The 20,267-nt window shown below is 35.9% G+C and overlaps 1 protein-coding gene across 6 annotated transcripts in view; it reads right to left on the bottom strand.

The window, feature by feature from the left end:
* CADPS2 (calcium dependent secretion activator 2) overlaps nucleotides 1-20,267 on the bottom strand; it is a 282,332-nt gene that overhangs the window by 165,798 nt on the left and 96,267 nt on the right. For all 6 annotated transcript variants that reach the window (XM_021553475.3, XM_021553479.3, XM_077783432.1 and 3 more), the window contains exons 4-5: nucleotides 2,918-2,998; nucleotides 1,148-1,384 (exon numbers count right to left, since the gene is read on the bottom strand). In XM_021553475.3, coding sequence (XP_021409150.2) covers nucleotides 1,148-1,384; nucleotides 2,918-2,998 — 318 coding nt within the window. The remainder of the gene's footprint in view (nucleotides 1-1,147; nucleotides 1,385-2,917; nucleotides 2,999-20,267) is intronic.

Genomic DNA, 20,267 nt, shown 5'->3' with positions numbered 1-20,267 from the left:
TTGTTGGGCTTTTACATTATTAGTTAGCAATATTAAAATTATATATAGTGGGATAAGTAATTTCTTTTTTATATAAAGAATTGATACTCCTTCATTGCCCATATTTGATTTTTCAATTCTGTATCTTTAATGATGATGATGACATGGGAAAAGTTATCTGACTTTTCAGCATGTTAAAAAAACCCAGATGCTTGTTTCACTTGAGAAAAGAAACATATTTAAAAGATAAAAAATATTAATTTCTTTTGAACTCTTGAACAATTGAAATATTTATTGTGTAACATTCCCTGCTGTCTTAAACAAACTAAAGCCACTTCAAGTGCATAAAACAAGTGTGACACCTTCTGCCCAACAAATACACAATGCACACTGTGATAATGTTTTGATTCTACTATTATTGAAAGTGAGGTAAGCATTTCTTGGTATGCACATTTGCAGGATTGAACATGAGTTATGAGGCCAGGCTGGAGGAGGCTTTAATCCATCACATCTAGTGGAAGGTGACCATGGCAGGGGCGTTTGAACTAGATGATCTTTAAGGTCCCTTCCAACCCAAATCATTCTATGATTCTATTCTGTCATCAGAATTGTTTAATAACCAAATGTATTTGTGCCTTCCTCCTGAAGACAGTTGAAATCTATACAGATTAGGACTGCATCCCTACAGGCCAGACTTCCTGCATAATCTCAGAAAAAACAAGACAGATTCTTGAGGAAAATGCATAAATTTATAAAAAGTTGCTATGATCACCAGTAAAGAAAAATCACTGTATTTTATCTAAATGCTTCTCGTGAGACAACTGTATTCATTTATAAAATTCCAGGAAGGCATTCCTGATAATAACAGTGTTTCATTATAACATTTAAAATTATACTTAGCTATTTAATAAGATGGAATTCATTTAAAGTTGTGTGGGAGATTCAACTTCCCACACTACTGTGTGGACCAAAATGCAACTCCTGCTGCAAGAGGAAAATGCATCATCCAGCTGTATTCTAAATCCTAATTACCAAAGATACAGAGCATAATTAACTTCTTTAACATAGCCTTTTAAAATTACCAAGAAAGGACTAATAAAAAGAGTATCAAGATAGATATTCTAGCAATTTAAACCATCAACAAGTTTTCTCTGAAATTTGCAATTACCTCTAATGTGAAGGAGAGAACCACATCAGATTTTGACAGCTGAACTTCATTTTCATCTCCTATGTCCAAGAATGCAGAATTCTGTGATCGCTTTAACTTCTGCAGTTTGAATTCTGGCCCACCTTTAGACACTGGCAGACTTTCCAAATTTGCCATCAGCAAATTCACTGAAGACCGCAACTCTTCTATGTACATGTTCTCCATTTCCCTTGTTACAAATTTCGGGAATTTTCTTTCCTTGGAAAATAAATTTTAAAAGTTAAGGTGAAAAAAAATTTCCCACATTATAGATCGTATTAATTTACCAACTTGCTTTCAGTTAAGAGACAATCAATAAGAATATAAGTCATAATTTCAGTACTGTCTTCAGAATAGTAATGGAAAGGTGAATCCTGTCCCATAAATACAGTACAGTTAATTCTTGAAAGAAGAAATAAAGTAAAAATGGACCCTTGCACATCTCCCTGAATCATTAACCATAAACCCAAGCTGAAGAACCACATTAGGTATTTCTATTTACAGGTGTTTTAAGCATAGTAATTAATAATACACCTTTAAGGTTATCTTCAATATTTTAAAAACTGGCATTTAAAAAAGGACCTGTCCACTAGTAGTTTTGTTACTTCATTTATTTCCCATGCTACTAATAATAGGTCAATCATATTCAAGCTTCTAATATAAAGCTAATAAACTACAACCATGACAAGAAATTCCTATTATTGTTTACCTGTATTTTTAATAACAGATCATTTTGAAAGTAATGTTTACTTACAATGCACTGATTTATTTTAAATAATAATCTCTCTCTTAAATATTAGCTATAATTTAATAATATTTTTTTCCTCTGCAGAAGCTAGACAGTAGTATTTAAATATTGTGTTTATAACAATAAACACATAGAAGAAACATGTACACGTGTAGTGCATATAGAAACTCATACAGAGCCAATTTTATGCATAGTTTCTCTGAATATTGAACACTGGATGCTTAGGAGAGTGTCATTCAAGATTAAACAAAAAGATCAAATTATTCTAAAATAGATGTTTTACATATAAATGAGAAACAAACACCAATCCCAATATATTGTCTGCAAAGACAGGTACCTTGCTCCTAAACTGGACAATATTTATCATTATGTGTCATAAGGCTTAACATAAAATGTTTTATATTAAAACCTTTACAGATGATTTTGTTTCAATAACAAAGACCAAGCAAGTCGACTGTGCCCAAAAAATCCTGTGGCAAGTCATGAGGACTGGCTCATCACAGCGTCACAGAGCCAATAAATGACATATTAAAAAAAAACTAAAAATAAAACCAAGCAATTTACAGTTAGAGACTAAAAACACAGGCCAAGACTCAGGGTTGTCTAGCAAAAAACCCCAAACCCTTAGTAGTGTTTTTCAAACTGTACTATATCCTGTGAGGATCATGCAAATAATAATATGCTCACACAGAAGACAAGTGTTCTTAAAATATCTTTCTTCTTGCTAAGATGCTTTTTCCATCCAATGTAAAAAAAATGAGGAAAATTTGACTTGTTGTTGAAGGAAATGTCTGATCACACAGGATATGCCTTTCCAAAACCAGGTTTTGCTTTCTCCCTACCCCAGTTGTTGGACATTCTTCAGAGCAGAAAGAAATGCATCTCTCAGACTGTTTTCAAACAATCTTCTGCTTAATTTTAGAATAAGAAATAGGAAACACACATTATGGATCATCCAATCTCATATGAAGATATGTTTTTGGTACAAGAAAGCAATCACTTACCCTTGCCATTTGTTCTGCCAGTTGCAGTCGTCCATCCAGCTCACGTCTTATCTGCGCTGCTTGCTCATCTCCATTATCCAACTTGGAAAGAGAACAAAAACAAATCCAACTATGAGAAACACACTACATTTTAACTTTACAGCAAGACTGGTAGCTAAAAAACAAGAAAAATTAATTTTCATCTTAAAATCAGTGAAGCACTAAGCAAATAAACAGCTTTGAGGCTTACTAAAATGAAAAATATAATGGCCAACATATAGCCAGAGCAACCAGGGTTTCTGAAGGGTAACCAATGCTGCCTTGCATTTTTAATACTCAGGCTATACGGAAGAGGTATTATTTCTTCATAAAAATAGCAGCTAAAATAATTTCTCCATGAACTGGAATGACAGATTGGCTTAGAGAATGTTGCAAGAAAGTTTGCTCTTTGGCGCCATGACTTCTTGTATAGGCATATATAGGTATATGGAATAAAACTGTGTGACTATGACTCCTAAGAACGGTATTATTTCACTCACAAAACTCTTTTCTCCCAGTATTGCCCAACTGCTCGCATCAAGGCATATCCAATTTGTGAACTTCCGATATTTTCATACCGACAGAATAGTCAGGACTAAACATCTGACTTCTATGAGGGAGGCAAAGGGGAAGGACACATCTCTTCACTCAACAGAACAGCTGGGTCTCAACAGGGATGAGATTGCTCAACACATTTTTTACCTGTTTACTTTTAAAGGGCAATGGAGGGGAGGGGAGGTGAAGTGGGGCTTCACCTCAATGCATGGGCCTGCACAGCTGGTTAAGAGGAAAAAAGAGTGACACATCTTGCTATCTTACCTGAATAATTGCCAAACCTGATTTTGAAAATCTTAAGCTTTTTTTTTCCTTAACTCTGCATTTCTTTTCATCATCTTTTTGTACTTGTATACTTAAAAATGTGATTTCCCTACTTACTTTACTTTACAGAAAAGAGGAAAGGTAATAATGACTGGTAGGTCCTTCACATCTGTCCCAGTAAGACTTAAAGCTGTTGATATTATTTTTGCAGTATGCAAAATGAAGTGATCATCAAAAGAACAGTAACCTTGATATCTCATTTTATGCAAGGTCATTTTACCTATTTTTATTCTGAACTCAAAAAACTACATGACAAAACAACTTTACAAGCAATGCACTGAAGTGATTATGAATGTGTATTCAATCATAATTTATCTCCTGAATATGAAGTGAAAAGGGCAGAAAGATTGAGAAAAGTCTGGAAATGTAAGAATTTGGAATTTCTGAGTTGTGTCCACTTTTTTACATAGCAAGACACTTGATGGGGAAAAGTGACAATCATTAACATCAAGTGTACCCTTTTCCTTAATTCCATATTTGAGATCAGATCCATACCCAAGACATTGGTGGATATCAAGTTATGACAACCACTGGAGTAATTTTCAAACTGTTAATTAAAAACTAGAAAAGCATGACACTGCATAGAAATTAATATAAATGTAACAGTGCAGAACAGCTACTCAGATTCTTCTCAGTACTGCAACTGAAATTTGGTTAAAAGAAACCACTAATTTGAAAGGATTTATAATACAGGGTTTGTAAAAAAGTTTTTCTTTGTTTTTTTTTTTTTTTTTTTAAGAACAATTCACATTTACATGGGCATCACACATAGTGCTTCCCACTCTTTTAAATATAAAGTCATGTTTTTTTTAAAATTACAGCATTAGAGATTATTGCAAAAGAAGGTATACAGAAATCTCATGTAACAAAAAACTTTTCAGCTTGCTGCAACAGTAATTGTACCATACCATAGCTATTCACTGATTGCAACAACACTAGAGATGCTTCCCATGTCACTTAAACCTCACATAACCAGTTTGTATTTTAGCAGCAGGGGATCTCACTACAGAACACTTTACAGATACCAGAAACCTGTTTTCAGTAAATCAGATACATCAGAAGTCCTCACCAAACAAACAATGTTTCCCTTAAATGCCACACATACGGTGTTGAAAACTTGTAAAACCTAGGCAAAGACATTGACTCCCCTTTTGAGGGCCAGTTAATTCAGTTGGAACATTCTCAACTGACCAAAAGCATGAGTAAGACAGGTTTTCATTCCACAAAGATGATTGTGATTTTTAAAGTATCATCAGAACAATCAGTATTTATGAGTGACTACACTTAGGTGCATAAGGAGTTTGAAAAAAAAGACAGATCATCACTTCTCTTTTTTTTTTCCCCAATGGTGTTACATTACAGCAGCTTTCTAAAATAAACTTACCACCATCAGACATCAAGCTATTCATTTAAAAATATTTTTATTCCTTAATGCTTGAAGTTGCCTTTATTTTTTCCCACTCTGATAAGGGCAATCATCTTAGAGATAGAGTGGGAGCATCCTCAAAATGCAAGTTGCCCAACAATTCTTATTAAGAGGATTTCAGTAGCTTGTATAAGTGTCCACTTCTGAAAGACAGACTGAAGTTTTCTGCTCCAATTTTCTGCTTTAAGGATTTCAGCCAAATAACTCCCTTGCTTCTGAAGAGACCATGCTAGACAATAGACAGTACACTGCTTTATTCATAATAAGAAAAGTGGTGACTATCTTGTCAAAGAGTTCAAGCAGTACCTTGCTTTGAAGTAAGGATCTGACATTTAGCAGGATTCCAACTGCGAGAATCAGCTCAACTCTGATCACATTACGAACCTTTGAAAAATCACTTTTGCAGTAGTCAGGCTACAAACAGCCACTACCAGAGGCTAAATCAAACTGCACTCAGACACATCTTCAGGTTGTGCTGCCCTCTGTCTTGAATCTGCATGAAGTCAATGCTGCTCTGTTTATCTGATCATTTAAGACTGTAAACTTATCCGAGTTAAAAATTACTATTCAGAAACATCATGCTATCTATCTTACTTGACAAACTATTGCTTAATCTGTATGCCTGAACAGCACAGAACAGAAATACATCTGAATAAATGAATGCGTCTATATTTTAACAGGTGGGGAAAAGAGAGCATACTTTGTGATTCCTACTCAAATAGTTTTTTCTCTTTTTAAATTACTTACAAGGCTGTAATGTAGCAGTGTATTTTGGTCCAAAAGAAAAAATGTATGCTAGAAAAAATATGGCTAATGTGAAACTTAAGGTAAAAAAGGTATGAATGCTGCCAGGTGCTGTGCTAAAGCACACATCTACACTAAACAAAGTCAGATACCCTATGCTCAAGAAACAAGATCAACTTGTGAATAGATGAATGCAGAACTGCTGTAAGTTATTGTTCTTTACCTTCACAATGTTCAAACAGGTAGTTCCTCCATGTGACTATTTTATTACTATTTATTATTTTAGCTTCCCTGCAGCTTTCTAATTCACAGTAACATCAAAATGGAACTACATATATAGCCATTAGTATTATAAATTTCTCTACATTTAATGACTAAAATGATGCTACACATATCTAAATACTTGCTCTTCTTTCTGTAACATGAAATCCAAAGTATTTTTTCATTCTGTGTGACAGCAATGCTTATTTTTTTCCTTTACAGCTACCTTTTGTCACACATAACCAAGTCTGAGCCTGCTGAGCTGAAAGGTTGTTTGCAGGTGCCCCTGTGAAGTAACCTGCAGGATCCATCCCTGATTACTTCCAGACAGCCGAGGTAAAACCTTTCAATGTAAACCAAATGAAATAAAGGACTTGGATCTAAATTGTTGAGATAATACAGTAATGAAAAAAATGGTTTTCTGGAAGCAACTAATGGCATCCAGGATCAAGGCTGGAAGAGGACAGGGAAGTCCTAGCACTCAGCTTTGGTCACCGATCAGGAAAGCAGCAGGCAGGTAATGGGTGTAGCAGATGCAAATAGTGGCAGTTTTCAAATCACTGTCCTTGCTACTCTTATCTCTGACTCTAAGAAAGGGAATTTTGCTTCAGACAGACCTGGTGCCTCTCAGGCTTGCAGGATTTGTTCCAGTTCTTATCTTTACACAGGCAGAGTTGCTTGAAAGGAGCAGACTGGGAAAAGAATAAAGGTGTCTGCAGCACTAAGGAGCCACTGTGCACTGAACACAAATGGCCTGCAGAGATTCCCAAAGTTTCCCAAGTTTATGAACCAAGACTAGTAACTAAATGTGGGAAAGTGGAAGAATCAACAAATTTCAAGTTAGGACAAAACAGAAGAGCCATACCCAGTTCATGACTGAAATCACTTTTATACATGAACACTTTTGGACATGAATTCAACAGGACTTAATTTCTGACATAAATTCAACAGGACTTCTGAAGGATAAGACTGTGATGGAAATAAATTGCTTCCACATCATACAGGAGGTAAAAACCAGATTTAATTAAAGGGCAGGATGTGTGGAGCTTTCTTAAGATACTGCTGGACCTTTTGATAAACCTCCTGCCTCCTGTTTCACAGCAAGAAAGACACAGCTGCAAAAGTAAAGAAAATGTCACCACTCCTCTATTTCAGTGGAGGCTGTGCTATTTAGCTTTAGTTTTAAGATATTTTCTCTCCCTTGTCCATAGATTACACAGAGGATTAATTAACATTCATAAAAGAGATCAATAAAATAATATTTTAAAACCCTCTCATATTGTCTGCATGCTGTAAAATCCCTATCATGTATCATGCAAATGACTATGTTGACATGACCCACACTGTGGTAGTGAAATCCTTTGGATTTCTCACAGAACTCTGCAAACCACAAGTTTTAAAAACTCATTTATTATCTTGCTCTTCCCAACTCACTCCTTTTCCCAGTCAACATATGCAAATCCCTCAAAAATCACTAGTTTTTGCAAATATATGGAGAATTTAGTTTCAGAATATGTGCAACAAAACATCAAGTAAAAAATAAGGGTATCAAAAAAGAGAAAATCTGAATAAAAAGAGGAAGAAAAGGCACCTATTTTTGAAATTATTTCTCTTGTAGAATGCAGCAGACATTTTCAAATAATTTTATGACAAAACTCAGCTACCACTGAAATAATTTTTGCATTCAATTTGTCTGCAGTAAGTGGACTTATAAAAGCTGCACAGGTCCAAAAGCCATATTACATGTTCAAACAACTCCCAATGCACCATCAGGCCTCACAGGCTTTTTGTATTGATTTTGCTCTGGTAGAGCACAAGACTGCCTCTTAGACAACTGGCCAAGCTGGTCACTTGTTTTTCTGTCAGCACAGTGCCCACAAAAAAGCTCAAACACCTGCTAAAATTAGTTTTAGTCAAAAGTCTTACTGACTGCTAATTTTTTTTAACAAATTTTTTTTGGGGGGGGCGGTAAGCAGCAGTTTTATAATTATATAAATATTAAAATTAGGATGGAAGGTCATTTGAAGAGCAGAGAAAGTAATTAGCATATCACTCTCTGTAGTGTGTCAATATTCTTAAAAACAAATAATAATGAAGGTAGAGAGCAAGGCCAGTCAACAGACAAATACTCTACACTGGCTTCAGCTGAATAAAAAAAATCCAATCAAATAAATATTTTCAAAAACTGTGTCTGAATAACTTCAATGTGTACATATGTACAATGTGTATAGAATCTCACTAAATTTTTTTTTTAAATCTTTGTACTACAGAAAAAGCTCTCAAAAATCATGTACAAGCTCAGATAGTGAAATATTTTGTTCTCTGAAATATTTTTATGAAGTCCTAAACTTGTTTATTTGATTCCAATATTGATTTGTAAGATATCACTTATACTAATTGCTTGTACTCATTGATTAAACTTACTATATACTCATTTATATAATATGGTTATCATAAAAATATGAAAACTAACCCAAAATCTAGAGTAATGATTATATGAATTAAATTTATTAAGAAATAATTCAAACTTGTCAAAAACAACACTGAAAACTATAAAATTTTAAAATGCAGACTTTTTTTTTTTTCCTAAATCAACCAGTGGATGGACCCTTAAGCAATTTCCAAAACAATCGAAGCTGAGAATTTAATATGGCTTTTCCTTGCATTCAAGTTTGGAAAATAAAGCGTATGTAGTTTTGAGTTTTCAGCACTGGTTAAAATGTCTCTTGTGAGTAATTTTATTCAGGGACTTCCAATACCAAAATCCCAAGTAAAACCTACAATAAGACTTGAAAATAAAGAGGAAAGGAAGTGCATACAATATTCAAGCTAGTCACAGTGTACACAATGGGAAGAGCTAACATAAATCCACTCCATTCAGTACATGTACATAGGCCAAACTTTCAATGTACACTGCCAATACCATAAATAGTAAGACATTTGAAGAAATAAATACACACCATATATTAATGAGGAAATCTCTATCAAGAAAGTTTATTTAATAATGTGATGTGCAGCTGTACAATGCAACTTCAGTCAATGACTGCTTCCCTATTAATCATCTTTCCTACTTGAGTGCTATTAACCTTTCAGAGAAACTGTAAGTACTGGAAAACTTTTTATTAACAGTGAACTTGATTAACCTTGCCAGACAACCTTGGCCTTAATTGTATGTCCCAAATGTCACATGACAAGCATCTTCTACATAGTATTACCATTACTGAAGAAAATTAAAAAATTAATTAACAGTTCAAAATTTATTCTAGAGCAAATTAAAATATAGTCTTAAATATTTTATTGGTTATTTTGATCTACAGAGTTGAACTGATATTTTGTGAACAGGATACTTGGAAAAGTAATGCAAATGTCCTTGCCCAGTTATGAATGAGGTTTTTGTTGGTCTATTTGGATTTGAACAAGACCCCAGCACCATTTTTGTCTATGTAAGATGAAAAGAAACTAGAGCTTCCCAGACAGGATTTTCACTAATTTATAGGCATGGGCCTCTCCACAACACAGTCATATAATTGCTCTGCATCGATTGCCCAAATAAAACATATATTTCATAGGACTGTTAGGTTCTGATAACCTAAATTGCAAGAGTTGAAATTGGTTTCTTGTCTTGAAAAAAACATGGCAAGTAGTATGTAAACAAATAAAGAGAATTCAATAATGCATGCATATCACAATTTTGCCTAGATATTGGGATAACACCATTTGAAGAAAGTCTGCTAAGACCTCCTATTTATCTCCACACTGAGTCTGCTACTAGTTTTAACTCTGACTTCATGCAAAGATAAAAGCTGATGCTTTATTTGGTGCACAGAAGCTGTTAATTATGCAATGTGAGCATTCAGTGATAAAGATACTCTGACCTAGATACAGATACTTTAAATATTTATTTATTCACAGCAGTCTGTTTAGGCAACAAGGAGAGAAAAATGAGACAGCATGTACTTAGATATCTAATGATCTTTAGCTAGTGTTTCTGTAAGTATTACAGACTCTTTACTTAGCCTTGGAATCATTATAGTACTTGGACATTACTACCAGCAGATTCTGAAAGGGGGGAAAAGCCCAAATAAAAACAAATTTGAAAAAGAAAATGACAACATTAAACTCCCCTAGAATTTGGTCCATATAGTCCAGAATGGTGGGTGTGAAAGGGACAGTAGAAGAGATTTTTTGGGTAAAATGTTGAGACCCGGCTGGTCTCCAAAGCAAACATATCCAATGATAGTTGTGGAGCCTGAGGAAATGTGTGACATGTTATAAGATACATCCAGACAAAATCCTATTAATGTCAAATTACGGATCTGCTCTCCAGCAACTTGCCCAAACCTTTTAGAACCTCTGCCCTCATCACTCCCGATGACAAAAGGTTCAGGAAGCTCTCCAAAAGTTATATACGGAAGCATTGCTTCCATTTTCAATCACCTAGAAGTTTCCTTGAGTGTCTCTGTTTCTGGTGGTGTGGCATTTATTGAATGAAGGTACAAACTCATTACAAAATTATGAAGGTAGTGGGTAAGGTACCCACTACCTTCATAATTTGTAAACTTCAGCAATACTCCTCCCTGTCAACCTTCTCAGCTGTAGACAGAAGAGTTTCAGCCCTTTGAGTCTCTCTGCAAAAGGCTGCTGTTTGATTTTCAAAGCCACCCTCTAGTCCCACTGACCGCCCCTATATCCTTCAGAGAGGAAGAAAAAAGCTGCAAAGGTATAAGAAAGTTACATGCAGTAGGAAAATGATGTCACTGTTGTAGAAAGAAATAATGATTTCACCACAGGGAAACCAAAGTGTGTTTCTGAGTTGTAATTGGCCATGCTCAGTTCAGCATCTTCTGGACATGCACTGGTTTATTTGTCCTCGAATGCAGCCCCCTAGGGCTACATTAGAGCTACATGAAATCAGATCTTGCCACACTTCTGCCCATGCAGTTTTGTGAGATCCTCCTGGGGTTCCTTGTAGCTCAAGTAACATTAGAGTAGAAAAAACATTTTCATCTCATGTGTGAAGTCCGAGATTTCCCTTACACTGCCTTTTTCAGGACACAATATACTGAATAAGCATGCAACAATTCTCCTAAACAGAGTTTAGAGAAAAAACACTTTAACACATGTAGAAAAAACACTTAAACGCCCTAGGAACCAATCAAAAGGAATATATAAGAAACCTTTACCCAAGACTTCCTTTGAAAACATCAAGATTGTACCATAAGAATCCTGCTACTTAAATCTGGATATTTGCCACAGAGTTTGTCATTCAGAAAAAAGTATCATGGGGTGATGAAAGTCAGACCACTGGGGGTATAGAGCAGCACTGTTTTTAAGTAAAAAATATAAATATTAAACTGCACAATTAGATGTGATTAGAATCACATTATGATTCAAATTAGTGAATCAGTAGATGATTATAGAGGAGAAAAAAGATGTTAGCACTGGTCAGAAGTGCCACTGAAAACAATTTAATTTTCTGCCTCTCTTTCTCTTGGCATTTGCGATGCAACAGATCAGTTGACAAATCCCAGGTTTGCCCTTCTTACTGGTTGAAACTACAATGTTTGCACCACTACTAGACAGGATGAAAACACAAGGAAAGCACATGATGCTGTGACAGAAGGAAGGATAATAATGACAAACTCTTATTATTTATAGAATTAGTCACAATAAATACTAAGAATACATCCTTCAGATAAATCCAGGACATGGATGCAAAGTGTCATTTTCTTATTAATAGAAATGAAAAAATAAGTCTGTAATAAGCCATACTGTAAACATTTTTAATCTAATTATATCTTGATTTTCACATCTGCTTATTGGAATTCAGGGATACCATTAAGACAGACTTTTCACACTCATCACAGTGCTGTCTTCCACACTGTAAATGTCAAACTCTTCAGTTGCTAACTATGAAAATGCCTTCCACCCCAACTTTGCCACCAAAATTATATCCACACACAAAATAGCATAACTTTTACTTATTTTTGTTCACTCAAGTCTTTGTCTTCTTAACTTTATGAGTGTTCTTCCTACACCTAGGCAGGGCAAAAAGCTTCAGAACTATTTACAGAGCCTACTGAACCATCTAAATAAAGTATCTTTTAAGTCAAAAATGTAAGGTCCCTAGGTAATCAATGGAGAGATGGAAAAGCCCCCAGAGTTATTTAAAGTGCTCAAGCACTAATCTGTACGCCTACAATGAATACTGTGGAAGTCCCAGCTGCACTGTTAATATTTGGTGAATAAGAAGATCAAAGAATTGGGTGATTTTATTCTCTCTCTCAGCTTCCCCCAGACCCTGCTGAAATAGATACTGGTTGTCACCTTAAAAACAGCTTAGTTTCAGATTCTGCCTAGGGAATACCCTCCCACACTCACCCTAGGCAGGAAGTGATGGGCCTTAAATGAGTTATGACTCATGTCCTGATCCTCCTTAGAAAAAGTCTTTCACCCTCCTCCTCTTCCACCACCTGCACAGAGATTACCATATCCAAAACAACCAAAAGATTAGCATGCAAACCTTGTTGGTATATGCATATTTATGTCCTAAAGTAGCTCACCGTGTTTTTCATTTTCCTGAAGTCATCCTTGCTTCAAAAGGAAATCCCCTCTCCTTCTGCTTACTCTACTCACTCTCCAAAAATATCAGGCAAAATGTTTTCTTGTCTTACTAATCACTGGTAAGAATTTCTTTGGGGTGTTGAAACCAAAGGGAATATACACAATTAGGGCAATAAACGTTAATGAGAATCACATTAAGTAAGCAAAAGCACCTTGAATGTCATGTCAATATTTTTTTCAAAATAATTAAATATTGCTGACTTAATTAGACAGACTTCAGGCTGATAAAGTTCTGTAAATATGATGTAGAGAAGCTAGAGGATAGCAGAAATTAAATCAAATTTCCCCCCTTTCCGTTCCATTCTATAGCATAAGCTGGCGAATGTTCTGTATTTCCACCTATTTCCAGGGGTCAGTGGTGGTGTGATGTATAGATACCTATCCACAAAATAAAAAATCCCAAATAGTTGAGTAAGGACTGAAGAATAGATTTAATGTATAAGAAGGCAAATTTCAGATTTGTGTTGTTCCATGAGAATTTGACTTTGCTATTTATGAAGGTTCTGATCTATGGAGTGAGACCCAAAAGACACGAGCTCTTCAGCCCAAAAATCTAGTTTAAAATCCTTCATGCAGTTAGCAGTTCTGTCCACAATGAGGTCTTTGCTTGCTGGCCACATTGGATGTGTCATCCTGGACCATCTTTGTTGTCAGTCTTACAGTCACCTTTGACGTCAAGGTCATGTCACTGGCACTCGCACAGTTTAAGGGGCAGCTGCTGGAAGGCTAAAAGGGCCTCAGGAATCTTTGTATCCTCCCAGATGCAGGTAGAGGTAAGTATATAGGTTAGGCCAGCAGATGGGTGCCTTTGTCCAGGACAGGGTGAAGTCAACAAATAACACTTTGCTTAGTCTTTCTTCTGATCCCACGCCCTGACCCGAAGTGTCCAACACTTCCCACAACAGAACTCACTCATCCACTTCTGCAGCCAGGGTCCTGACCCAGTTGTTTAGAACAGCTGCAGAGCCAGGGAGACTTTCTCCTACTGCTAGAAGTTACAAACTTCCAGCCTCTGCTCTCCTGGAAACACAGAGATTGCTATCATCAAACACGTGTGAAAACACCAGTTTTCACAGAAAGTCTGCTATCCATCTTTAAGGCAAAGTAGTTACTCTAGTATGGTAAACGTGAAATATCATTCAGAAAAGTTTCCCAAAGGAGGCACAGGTGTTTCAGACAAGATTCTGCTGTCTCCAGCCTCTTGAGAAAAGACACAGTACAGTGAGAAGACTGTGCCAGATTGACTGGAACACGAGTTTACAGTGCTTCTAGGAATAAAACAAAACTCCAGAAATTGTGTATACATTGGAGACTCTCTAAGGCATGGTTCAGTACTATTTTCCCTCATTTACAGGAAGTTTAGTGTTCCCACATTAAAAAACCTTGTCACTGCATGAGCAGTTAGGAAGACAGCTTATTAAGAGGTGATACCAGAAGTAATTCTTCCCTTACATCATTTGCAAGGGATATTTCTCCTGTCACAGCCCCAGAGTGCTAACCATACAACACCTCCTTTAACATCAGCTAGAAGCTGACATTTCTACTAAACATATAGCCTCAGTATTATTACAGAATTTTCCTGTTTATAGCTAAAATGTCTGGAAGTCAATTTATATATTCATTATCTCAAGAAACAGATTCCTATAAGAAAAAGTACTGTTGAATCCTATTTTTATTCTCCTCTTACTTTTTCTCAGTAGGCTGTAAACTTTTAGTCTGAGGATTACTTTTTTTTTTTTTCAATATCTACTCATGTTACTGACCAAGGTTATTTTAGTTGGCCTGAGAATTTTTATATAATGCCTATAGCACTAAAATGAAGATGCACATCCATGTAAACATTTCCGAAGTTGGAAATTATGAACATCTAATCACAAATCAGACAGCTGTGGCACAGACACCAGACTGAATCTGAACAACTAGCCTTGAAGCTTGTAATACAAAGTATGGGAATAAATGAAAGGACAAGCAGCAACTCCCAGATGCTTCTGTGATGGTGAGAATCAATCCTTTCAAGGTGAGAAAGTATCTGGGATGGACAGCCTGAAAGCTTGAGAGATTAGATCCTAGAGATCTAATCTCTCAGGACAGCCTCAGCAGAGAAGACAGCTGAAAAGGTGTCCCGAGAGCTCTCTCATTTTAGGACAGGCACAGAAATACCTTCCTAGAGCACAAAAAAAACAAACACACGAATTATTGCTCATTCAAAGAGACCTGAAGATTTCTCTGCCTTTTTACATAAACAATTACTCCTGCATAGGGCAGTCCATCCTGTATTATGGAGATGCTATTACATTTCTATTTAAAATATCACAGACTCACAGAATAGAAGGGGTTAGAGGGGAAAAACCTCTGGAAAACATCTAGTCCAACATCCCTGCCAAGGCAGGGTCAAACTTTATGTGTCGAGATGAGACCTCCCTGAGCAACCTGCCATTCTCAACATAAGGAAGTTCTTCCTGGTAACGAGTTTATGGCCAAAATATGTATCTATCATATATATATATTTTATATATATATATATATATATATATATGGAGAGAGAGAGAGAGAGAGAGAGAGAGAGAGAGAGAGAGAAGAGTGTTCATTTCCATATTGACCTGCATCTCTGCAGCTGGAGTGACTGGGGTGCAGGAACCCCTAAGAACCTTGTCCTGGCAGCTATTAGTAGAGAAACCTCCTCTGACGAACTGCTAAGAGGGTTCTCCCTCAAAAACTCCAAAAATGGGGGAAAAAAGCAGCTAAGCTTCAAAACAAAAAATTCACTACCAGTGAGCCATAAACAGGGTTGTTCTTCTCCTATGGCTTTTCCACGGGAGTAGCCTCACAGTGGCTGCTGAAGACACCTCAGGATGAAAAATGCTGCAGAGAAACAAGTGATTGTCTAAGCAAAACTTTATTTTAAATTGCTAAAGAAGAAATATAAAATACTATCATGCCATAAGAACAGGTAACTAATTCATGCTAAGGGTCGTAAACTTACTCAGCTTGCTCACAGGGATTCATTCAAATGCACATATAAGCTAGCAGTCAGACACATTAATAAACTTAATCATCAGTCTGGAAATGTGGCTGTAAAAATGATTTGTTTTGTATTCACCTACCTGAAGACATAGAATCTCTCCTTAAAAAAAGATTAAAAAATAAATTAATAATACAACAGCCTTTGGTAGAAAAGATTTATTTTTATTCCTTAACACTAAAGTAGACAAATTTTATTCTCATCTGGTAGTATAAAACATGATGAGTCAAATGCATGGGTGATTTCAATACAAGTGCAAGTTAAATGCCGGATATATTTGGCTTTGAGTGTTCAGGCAAGATTAACTCCCTTGGATCTAGAACTCAAGCGAATGTCAAAACACCATTAATTACTTCATTAAAGCTCCAAAAGAGTATTTATGGGAAGAAACACAGGCAAGGTAAAATTAAAAGCTTAGAGGATGTCCTTTTATAAAGCCCAGAACAACTTCCTTATTTCTTTGTGCTAACAGCAGCCATTCTATTGCTGTTCCTTCACTCACTGAATGCCAAAAACTGTCCTAGAAAACAAAGCAGCTTGAAAGAAAGATCTGCAGCCAAAATCACAGAGTCCATGATTTCTATCTTCAGAGAAGGCATAAGACAGAGCAGGGTAGATGGGTGATTGATTCTCAGCTTCTCTGCTGATTCCCAGTCAGGCCTCTCAGTACAAGAGGTGATGCACGGGACAGGTCTACCAGGATGCCAACTCAGAAAACACAAGTAAATCCACGAGTCCATCAGTGTTGACACTCTCTCAGTCTACTAGAAACCCTAAATGTCCAATTCCCTCATGCAGATGCAAAACAGAAACCACATATGCATAAAGAGCTCTATGATAGAAAAATCCACATGTAACTTTCATCTTAACATTGAAAGTGCCTAACTATCCTTCAGAGTTTTTTTCCTAATGCATATACTGGACAAATAAAGCTTTGAATAGTTTCATGGTTTTCAGATGATCCACTTGGCTTTCTTTTAAATGTGTATGTCAAAGCTAATTTTCCTCGTGCAATAGCTGCATAAGAAGGATACTGCAATACCTCAAGTACTGAAAAATGTATTAATGCCGCCAACATACCATTTCTCCCTGGTATTTTTTCAGTATAGCTACAAACAAAAATAATTCAAAGTATTTAATTATATAGCTTTCATGGCTTCTAAACATTGTTCAGAGTCAGATACTTAAGCATGGTAAAAAGGTAACTTGCTTTTCTGAGGATGTTTTAATATTCTTTCCATCACTCTTCTATCATTAGAGTAAATGAGAACAAATCAAAAATCTTTGGGCCAATGAGAGACTTTTTTCCCAAAGTAAACTCTGCCATTATAGAAAAAAACCATTTGTTTACAGGAGCTAAAACACTCTCTTTTCCAACCTATTTAAATACCATCACTGCATGCTACCAGAACTGAAGCACCTGGGGTGATGAAAGGACTTCCTTTTTCATCAGAACCCATGTTATTAAGTTGAAAATCCAAACTGGCCTGACAAACACCATTCATTTTAGCTCTGAATTTCTCACAAGAGGATTACAGAAGTAATCTTGGAAGGAACAGTTGAGGTTGCAGCACTATTTCCCAAAGTACTGAAGTTTTTTGTCTTGAGCAAGACCTTTCCAAACCTTTTGAATGGAGGTCAAATAGCAATGAAGCACATCATTATGAAAATATAACTACTGATATAACTTCATATTAAAATCCTATATGCATATAATCAAGAGTGACATCTCATGAATAAAAGGCAACATCCAAAATCCTGTAGGAAATGACAATTTATTTCTTCATTGAAATATCTGGTTTGAATTATTCTACTCAAGAACAGACGGGGCAGATCTTTCTTCCCCTTTAAGAGGGTAAAATCAATTAGAAAACAAACTTTTTTTTGGGTGGAGGACAGCTGAAGGAAGATATATTCTGGTATTTACAGGTACTAGAAACTAAAAGCACATGTGAATAAGCCTTAAGTGTGGTTATTTGAATTTTTCTGCTATAAAAGGCATGAAACACTTTTCAGGTTGACAGAAACATAGGACAGTTTTAAAGGACTGACCTGTTCTGTAAGGAAGGACATCACTATTATCCCATGACAAGGTGCAGAAACTTTCTAGACTCACATTTAGCATATAAAAATCCAGCCAACACTTGAATACTAACTACAACTCTACAACAGCCTCCCACAGTCCTACAAAATCACTGCTTTTCTTCTCCCCAGACATCTCTCATACCACTGCAGTCCTTTCTGCCCACTGAGAGGCCTGAGAGCTTCTCTCTTCACTCCTGCCCTGTCTGCATCCACTCTGCAGTGTCTGAAAAACTGCCTTTTATCTAGAGAGCAAAAAACCCTGCCCCATGCTGGGCTGTGCATCAGCTACCCAGCAGTAAACTCTTAGCAGGTAAGGCCTGAAAGTAGCAGATCTCCTGTATAAAGCAGGTGATGAGAACAAGACTGTGGTGTGGGATTTTATTTTTTTTTTTAAGGGCAATAGGAGTATCCTGGCTGAGGTGAAAGGAGATTTTGGGATGTTTAAGACATCAGTGGATGCCTTAGCTAACACCTGATGCTAGCTTGAAAATACAGCAATGGACCTTGCCAATATTTTTCACAGGTTTCTTTGTTGTGCAAGGTATAATTGTGCATGAAGTAAGGAATGACTGTCATTGGTGCCTATCAGAAATACACTGGCTTAACAGAAGCCCTGGTCACATCATAGCATCTCACAGATGTCAGTGTCTTCTTGTGACTAAAAAAGCTGCAGATATACATATTTATTTGTTCTAGAAGATAGAGCCCAAACAGTTTTTTTTCCCCTGTGCCAGCCCACAACTTAAAGAATCTGTTTAAATTTTGGTCTAAAAACTAAAGTTAATCTTAGTACTTGTTAAATTACTCTAAGAAGAAGATTATCAACACTACACTGAAACTTTCTGTACAAAGATATCATTTTTGTGCTTCATAAACTCACAGTTGTCCTCATAACTTATATAGGGTATGGACATTTCTACATAAAATATTCAGAAGTATGGGAAATTCTGTGATCTGTGAAATAACTCTGCTCTTTCTCATCACTTTACCAAGGAAAGTGTCAGAACTAAAAACATGCAAAAGTCACAAAGACCTTGCTGCAAATTAAATTGCCCTTAACCTGACTTATTTCTAAAACTGCATAATTATCTGGACTTCAGAAAAGTGCTGGGTGAAAGACTGCAATTGTATTGAGCACCATAAGCAGACTCCAGTCAGAAGAAATTACTCTTGGAATTACAAATAAAAAGATTTATTATGGAAGAATTGTATTTATATATACAATATAATCCATGGTTCTCAATATTAGACACCTATACAAAAAGTTGTACCTTGCAAAAGCTAATCAAGAATCAGACATCATATAAGGATTTTAAGCTGATAATTATATGTTGTAGCAAAGCACCATCTAAAGCTACTTCCAAAATAATTAGTTTGTGTCTGATTACCAAAACACTTAGCAAATAATTCTTCTTAGAAACTGCTATGTTATACTAAAAATTGTTTATTGCTTTTTAGAAAACAGAATGCAATTTGCATTCTTTCATTATGAAAGTATTGTTTGCTCCTCTGGGCACCCAAGAAGAGAATTTAGATCAGCCGAAAAAGGCAACCCTATAACGGCATTTTGAAAATAAAATAAAGTCCTGTGTGAAATTACAATTTACCTGACAAATTCTGGTTCTGATGAAGTGGTGCAATAATAGTGTATGACCACAAATCAGTTCGACTTTCAGTTTGACTTACTCCAAAGTTATCTTCTACATTAGTGAATAAATTAAAAAGAAAAAAAAAAAAAAGGAAAAAAGTATCATGTTTGATCTCTGTAAATCAAATAAATTGAAACCGTTTGGCCAAGCATCTCAAATGCAAGTCAAGGAGCTCATTAAGTCCAAGCTAACTAGCAATCATTTCTTTATCATATAACACAGCTTGAGGCAACACAATGTAAATAAAAATCAGGTGAAAGTCTTAATATTTACAAAATTGAACTTTTTAATCAAAAAGAGATGTGGGTGGTTAACAGCAGTTGCTGGCCATTCGCTAATTGTGAAGTTAAAAGCAAGATCACAATGTGAACATCTTGTTAACGTTCACTACCTAAGTACAAGCTTAGGCATTTAGTGTATGTTAAAAGATTGTGAAAAAAAGTTCTTCTTCAAAGAAAATACATAGAATTCTCATAGCTATGTGGACTCTGTTTGTCAGTGTCAGAGAGCTGATCTGTCATTATTCACTTAATTTCTGATTAGGTTTCTCTGCTGGTTGAATGAACACTGGTCCTCACTGCTGCCACAGGAAGGATGGAGAACAACAGCTAGTATGGACAGGCAGGAACCCTCACCCTGCAG

The sequence above is a fragment of the Lonchura striata genome, chromosome 5, assembly GCF_046129695.1.
Source record: "Lonchura striata isolate bLonStr1 chromosome 5, bLonStr1.mat, whole genome shotgun sequence".
Taxonomy (NCBI): Eukaryota; Metazoa; Chordata; class Aves; order Passeriformes; family Estrildidae; genus Lonchura; species Lonchura striata.
The sequence above is the reverse complement of the archived record's forward strand: the minus strand, read 5'-3'. Positions and strand labels throughout refer to the sequence as shown.